At 34.5% G+C, this 7,511-nt stretch overlaps 2 gene segments (V, D, J or C); both read left to right on the top strand.

Moving 5' to 3' along the window:
- The first annotated feature begins 1,041 nt into the window (after positions 1-1,041).
- Positions 1,042-1,506, top strand: LOC107726915 (T-cell receptor alpha chain V region HPB-MLT-like). The segment is given in 2 exon segments: positions 1,042-1,094; positions 1,193-1,506. Coding segments are annotated over 2 exon segments (354 nt in total).
- Positions 1,507-6,476: 4,970 nt separating this feature from the next.
- Positions 6,477-7,036, top strand: LOC107726914 (Ig lambda chain V-VI region SUT-like). The segment is given in 3 exon segments: positions 6,477-6,525; positions 6,612-6,907; positions 6,983-7,036. Coding segments are annotated over 3 exon segments (399 nt in total).
- The last annotated feature ends 475 nt before the right edge of the window (positions 7,037-7,511 follow it).

The following is a 7,511-nucleotide window of genomic DNA, read 5'->3' as shown; positions in this document are numbered from 1 at the left end:
TCATCATCAACAGAGAGCAGGAAGATCCAGATTGATTGTATGACTCAGTTCCTGCAGAAAGTCAGAGCATCACAACCCAGAGAACAGAAGAGCATTAACAGGCCAATCAGATCACTCCTCGCTTTTCAGACCGATGAGCTTTGTAAAAATCGATGCGTTTCAGAAAGGCGGGGCATAGTCATAGAGGAGAAACAATAATGTACAGTCTGTGGGAAATAATGTGTTTTTTTAACCTTAAACCGCATAAACACACTTCATTACACCAAATACACAAAATAATGTTCTTTTTAGCAACATCATATGACCCCTTTAAATCTATTTTCCAGTGTGCTGGGGGCAAGTTGAACAGCCTTCAGGAGAAATGACTGCAAATAAAGGAGATCCAGTTACTCTACTGTGCAATTATTTGACCACAACTACAAATGCAGATGTTTATCTCTTCTGATATCAACAGCTTCCAAAAAGATCACCAACATTCATGCTGAGTATATTTACTTTTGGTGAATGAACTACTGGGTCTGATTTTAAGGAGAGATTTTGTGCAACATTGATCTCCACATCAAGAACAGTTCCACTGATGATCAAAGATGCATGTGTCTGACTCTGCTGTGTACTACTGTGCTCTGCAGCCCACAGTGACTGAAACATACTCAACACTCATACAAAAACATGAAATAGATCCATCCTCTGCAGTCATTATCACAGAAAGATACAACATCTTACAACAACTTCAACACTCAATGTACCTGAAATGAACTTCCAAACTCAAATCAAATCACATTACCTTAAAACCATCACAACAAAGTCATTCATGTTTGTATTTGTCTTCAAAATGATCTACTAAATAGATAAATGTATAATTTATTGCGGTTGCAAAAGCTTTCCTTTAAGCAATCGCAGAGCAAAAACATGAGAAGGGGAAGACGGTCTCATCACACAGAAAGCAGGAAGTTCCAGTGTGTTTGAGTGTGAAACTGCAGCGACTCACAGTAACACAGATCTGCAGCTCAGAGCACAGAGAACATTAATACACACCTGATCTGACCTAGTCAACATGGAAAAACACCTGCTTCTCATTTTAATTCTGACTTCAGGTACAATTTGACTCTTTTAATAATTACAGTAGTGAACAGACACATCCAAACTGGATAGTTTTGTGTTACTTGATTCTTATTTTGTTTGTTTGTTTTAGGTGTGATGACTGCAGACCAGATTAGACCAAAAGAAACTAGTGTCATAAAGAAGGAAGATGAGATTGTATCCCTCAGCTGCTCATATGATACAAGCAGCAGATATGTTACACTTTACTGGTACAGACAGAATCCTAATGAAGAGCTTAGCTATTTAATATACAAGGCTGCACGGTCAAGTAGTGGAGGTGGGAGCCCTGCTGATCCTCGCTTTCAGTCGACTACATCAGATACATCCACTGAACTCACTATTACTGGTGTAACTCTGTCAGATTCAGCTCTCTATTATTGTGCTCTAAGAGTTGGAGCCCAGTGATACAAAGTCTATGTGTAGCCGTACAAAAACTCTAATTCATTTTTCCCTTTGATATTAAGCCACATCAAACCCACAATCTAAAATTCACACAATTTAATTATACTTGTGGAAACACCTGTGTGTGCTTACTGAAATGGTAATGAAAAGGAAACACAATATTTCCTGAATTACAGTTGTGCGTCACAACTCTCTTATGAAAGTTTTCCACTCCAAGTCAAATTCCTCATGCAGTGCAAACTAACATGTCCAGTAAATGTAATTCTATTTCTTATTTATTCTGGTTAATTTATTCTGATATCAATTACAGTGTTTGTGAATTTTGTCAGAATATATTATATTTAATTTAAGTAGTTCAGCTCAACAAAATCTATTTAAACTCACCACAAGGAGGCATCATTCCTCAAATTCTTATATGAGGCTGAACCTCATGAAGAATCTGAAACTATACAGTAAATTGACTATACAGTAAGAAAAAATACTTCTGTTAAAATATTTTCCCTTTTTAACTTCAAGCGACAATGACAAAATGGTTGGTAACATGAGGTGAGTAAATGATGACAGAAATGTTCATTTTTGGGTGAACTATCCCCTTAAACAAATCAAAATTTCAGAAATAACTGAAATAGACACAATCTACCAAGCAAATAATTGTATTTCACTACCTTCATGTAGCATTTGTTTAGGAGCAAAATTAATATGCTCTAATAACTGTATTTAATATTTTTATTTGATCTGTATTATTAAACTGCACTTTTTACCATATATAATTGAGGAATGAGAGAAAACTGAAATATCATAAACTTAATGTTAAATATTATACAACACTATGACACTTAAATGTCAAAATGAATAAAATGTTCCAGTCAAGCAGTGTATTTAGATACTGTGGTATAGTCAGTCTCCTCCTTCAGGTGTTTGGAAATATGTTCAGTGTAACTTTAGCAAAGAGAGACTGAAACAAGCTCAACACTCATACAAAAACATGGTTGAGTTTTTTATGTTTATGTGCTTTAATAGGTGTTATTTTTAACCTCTAAATATAATTAAACTAAGAATGTATTTCTATTTCCCTTGAAAAAAAAAACAATACATCTGTGTATAGTCATGTGTAACTTCTCCAGGTGTCTGATCATGTGATTAGAGCTGTTATATATCACAGCGAAACCAAGTGACAGAAACACACTTAACATTACAAAACTCCTGGAAGTTCTATCTGTACATCAAGTACATTAAGCAAAAATGCATCTGTCACATCTTTGAATAATGTAAATCTGACTTGTGTGAAACTAAATTTTCTATTCCCTATATGCAGTAACCACAAATTTACCATGGTAATAATAATAATACATTTTAGTACTTATGTAACACCATGTTTATTTTTCATGAGGTACCCTCAAAGGTGCACCTTTGTAACCCTTAAAGCAAGCATACTTGTATGGTACTAATATGCTCCCTTTTAGGGGTATAGTTGCACCTTTGAGGTTACTGCCCCAATAAAGGGCTAAAATAAAATTATAGTATACTTTATTTCTGACAGTGTAAACAAAAAAGGCCTATGAAATGTTAAAAAACATGGCTTTAAAATATAACATTAAGTGAGTATAATTACTGATTATATTCTTTTAATAATTTAAAAAATCAGTTTAGTTTAGAGGTATCTGTATCGATATTCCCTACTGGAAACTACTGCTCTCCAATATGTTTTTTCAGTTTAGCAGAAATGTATTTAGAGGCACGTATTTCGAATGAGCCTATGTTGTCCAAAAGGGGTCAGCATTGATCTCTTCATTTTTAGGTATAACATGTGACATGATACAAACCTTTAAAGAAGAGCTCTGTGAGATGAGCAGAGTTTTTTAGAGCAGAGTTGAGTAGATTTTCTGTTCTTTTACCTCGTAGAATAACTATGTTTAGATGGGCTTTGATTTCTCTGTGTTTCATAGCACATTATGAGGGTAAGCACATTTTTTTCTGTTTCTGCATACTTTAACAGAAAAATAATTACTTACATTCAGGTTACTAAACGTTTACACTTATTTTCCTAAAAATTCAAGTTAATGATAAAATTTTTCTGTCTATTTTCCAAGTGTCTTCGGGACAGGACAGGGTTGAACAGTCTTTTAGAGAAATCACTACGAGTGAAAGAGATCAAGTTATTGTACGGTGTAATTATACCACCACAGATACAAACCCATATCTCTTCTGGTACCAACAGCTGCCAAACAGATCACCAACATTCATTTTGAATAAATTTACTTTTGGTGAGGGAAATACTGAGCCTGATTTTAAGAAGAGATTTTCTGCAACACTGGATTCAACATCAAGAACAGTTCCACTGATGATCAAGGATGTGCGTGTGTCTGACTCTGCTGTTTACTACTGTGCTCTGAGGCCCACAGTGACAGAAAACACAAAAACACTTGTACAAAAACCTGACATGTGAAAAAGCATAACTATACCTGCTACAAATTAGACTAAACAGACTGGCCGGAGAACATAACAATCAAGAGAATCACATTCGCAAATTGCCAATTGAGACACTGAATGTATTCCATAAGACTTTAGTACTCAAAGACTCATGTTTAAGATTAGATATAATAATTTTGTACAAACCCATGATTAAACTGATATGTACTGTGAAAGGTACATTTCACAATGTAATTGCTACCAACATTTATGAAATTTTTTTTTTGAATAAAATTAAATAAAAAATAATCTGCATGGAGGAAAGAAACAGAATGGAGAATTTTTGGGGATGAGGAAACTACTACGAAAAAATTTGTCATTTTGTAATGCTTTTTGGTAACCATAAGATGGCAATATTCACCACATAATCATATTATTAAGCCTCATTACAGGATCATTTCCTCGCTTTCAGTCGACTACATCAGAAACATCCACTGAACTCACCATTACTAGTGTAACTCTGTCAGATTCAGCTCTCTATTATTGTGCTCTAAGAGTTGGAGCCCAGTGATACAAAGTCTATGTGTAGCTGTACAAAAACTCTAATTAATTTTTCTCTTTGAAACTGAACCACATCAAAACCACAATATGTTATACATAGAAACTAATAAATTATGTGTAAACACCTGCATATGATTGTGATAAGAAATTTTATCCAGATATATAATGTTTAATAAGAGGCGGCAAGAAAAATGAAAAAAGTGAAATGCACAACAGAAGATACGCAAGTTTGTGAAAGCACTTCATGACACACATGAACTTACAAATTACATATGTGTAATGCAGGTCATCTCAGCTAATAGCATCATCATGATATTTACAATTATTTACAAACAATAATTGATTATTATTATTATGATGTGCGATTTTTTTATTTTTTTTTTAGTTCTAATTAACGGGATAGTTCAACCAAAAAAGAAAATTTTAATGTTAATGTAATGACCCTCAGGCCATCCAAGATGTAGGTTCATTAAATGCAAGTCAGCGGCTGCCCGTTTTTGAGAATAAGAAAAAAGCATATCAAAGAAAACAAAATTAATACCCGTGGCTCCTGAAGATATATTGAGAACTTATTAATTTAAACAATTGGCCTGTGCAAGAATCCTTAGCTTTAGCCTCAGTGATTCGCAAACAAATCATTCTTTTGAACCGGTTCTTTTTGGAGAATTAGTTGAACCAGTTCATCAAATCGGACTAATTCAGTGCTTCAGTTCCTCTAACACTACACTGAACTGAGAAAACAGTTCCGACTCTTACCGAAGACCAATGATCTGGTGACATGCGCATATACGTGAACCAAACACTTTTTGAATTATGAGTTCAATAAGATTATTCACTTTAAATGCATTAGACATATAAAACATCAACATTTCACATCATTATTGAGTGTTTTAATTATATAATTGTGCATATGTTACATCATTGCATGATCACGTAAAAGAAACAAGTGAATTGAACCAGTTCATTAAAATAAAGGTAAATGTGTAAATAATGTTCAGTTTCTTGCACAGACTGATCGTTTTGCTTCAGAAGACCTCAATATATCGTCAGGAGTCACGGGTATTAATTTTGTGTTTATATGCTTTTTTTTTTAAATTTGGTATCAGCTCTCTTAACACCGTGTCTACACCGGATGCGAGCCAGTTGTCGTGTCGCGCTGCGCCGCAACAGCTAAAAAGTGTCTACACTGGACACGACAAAGCGACCGTTGAAAATAATTTGAAATTTGTGTCAATACGTCATAAATAGAACGCGGCAGCAGTTTACTGTCGGGGATTTGTCGAGTCGCGTCACACCGCATCCAGTGTAGACAGCATCACTGATTATAATGAGTTCTATAGTATTTTGTCGCGCCGCTCGTGCCCGGTGTAGACACGGTGTAAGCCTGATCCTTTATTTTACATCAGCTGTCATGCAGGTGTTATGCAGTAGAAGGCGGAATGCACCTTCAAGTAGGTTTGCCATCCATCATTAAAAGGAATAGAAGATGCTTAAATGCTTTTGATTCGATTAATGTCATTTGCAATGCTTCATGGGATTATAGGTCTTTCCTTCACTAAGTACACAGTCTTGTATCTTTGTTTTTTTTTCATCTGATCATCATCATCATTGAGTTTTTGACTTCAAATTAAAGTCTGTAATGTTGTGATTCACCTCGGTTTGTGGCTAATAATGTTTTAACAAAGACTTTTTAAAAATTCATTAAGGGAAAAATGAACGCTGCTAAAAGAGTGGGCGGGCACTAATGCACTCTATAAGGCTTCATCCTCTGCATGTCCACTGCTACAAAAACATAATGTGGCTATGTGTGTTAAAAATACATACATTCACCACTGGAGGGCAGAAACCATCAAAAGTGCCATCAATAATGTGAGGATTTAGACCTACTTGAAGACTTGAAAATATCAAGGGAAGTGCAGCACAGAGAAAACAGAGAGCTACAGGAAAGAGAGACACATTCATGAGAGCATACATGTTAAAATATTAATCTCTTTATCTTAACAATGGAAAAACTTGTGACTATTATGCATTTCTTCACAGCACAGTACTTTGGTAAGAAAGATAATCATTTCCACTTTATTATAATTTTTTAGTTACTCAACATATGTAAATTATAAATAGTTAAATCTATTTTCCAGTGTGCTGGGGGCAAGACAGAGTTAAACAGCCTTCAATAGAAATGACTGCAAAACAAGGAGATCCAGTTACTCTACTGTGCAATTATTCCACCACAACTACAAATGCATATATCTTCTGGTACAAACAACTATCAAATAGATCACCAACCTTCATTCTGAATAAATATTCATTTAGTGAAGGAATAACTGAGGCTGATATTAATAAGAGATTTTCAGCAACACTGGACTCCACATCAAGAAGAGTTCCACTGACAATCCAGGATGTGCATGTGTCTGACTCTGCTGTGTACTACTGTGCTCTGCAGCCCACTGTGACTGAAACACACTCAACACCCATACAAAAATATGAAATAGATAACTTGTGTTCATAGAGTCAAAAAGTGTGCATGCCTCTGGATCAGCATCCATCATCTGAGGTCAGTTAGTGGAATCACAGAAAGGTGTGAACAATTTTAACACTTCCAAACTTGGATCAATCACATGAGTCTCAAACCATCACAACAATAAAAAACAAACGAACAAACTAATTTAGGAGCCTATGCAGTGGGGACCTGAATTTGGAATTCAAATTTAAATCTGGAAATGTATTACATTTTTTTAAGACAAAATAACTAAGAACTATTTAAGATTCATAACTATTTTTAGGTCACTAATCAAACTTTAGACATTGGCCTTGTTAACTATTATCAATATACATCTTTTCTGTTTAATTCTGCTCTTATATTTATGCTCTAGATCAGTAATATTCGGTCATGTCAAAAATTTGTATCATAGCATTTATATTATTGGTATTATTGGCTCATTAATCATTCACGTTTGTAGATTTTGTTAGTCAAAACCATCTGCTAAAGTAATAAATATATGTATGATTTCTTGCCGTTGCAAAAGTTGTAGAATGCA

Source organism: Sinocyclocheilus rhinocerous, unplaced genomic scaffold, assembly GCF_001515625.1.
Source record: "Sinocyclocheilus rhinocerous isolate Xijiao unplaced genomic scaffold, SAMN03320098_v1.1 scaffold606, whole genome shotgun sequence".
In the NCBI taxonomy this organism is placed as follows: domain Eukaryota; kingdom Metazoa; phylum Chordata; class Actinopteri; order Cypriniformes; family Cyprinidae; genus Sinocyclocheilus; species Sinocyclocheilus rhinocerous.
The sequence above is the reverse complement of the archived record's forward strand: the minus strand, read 5'-3'. Positions and strand labels throughout refer to the sequence as shown.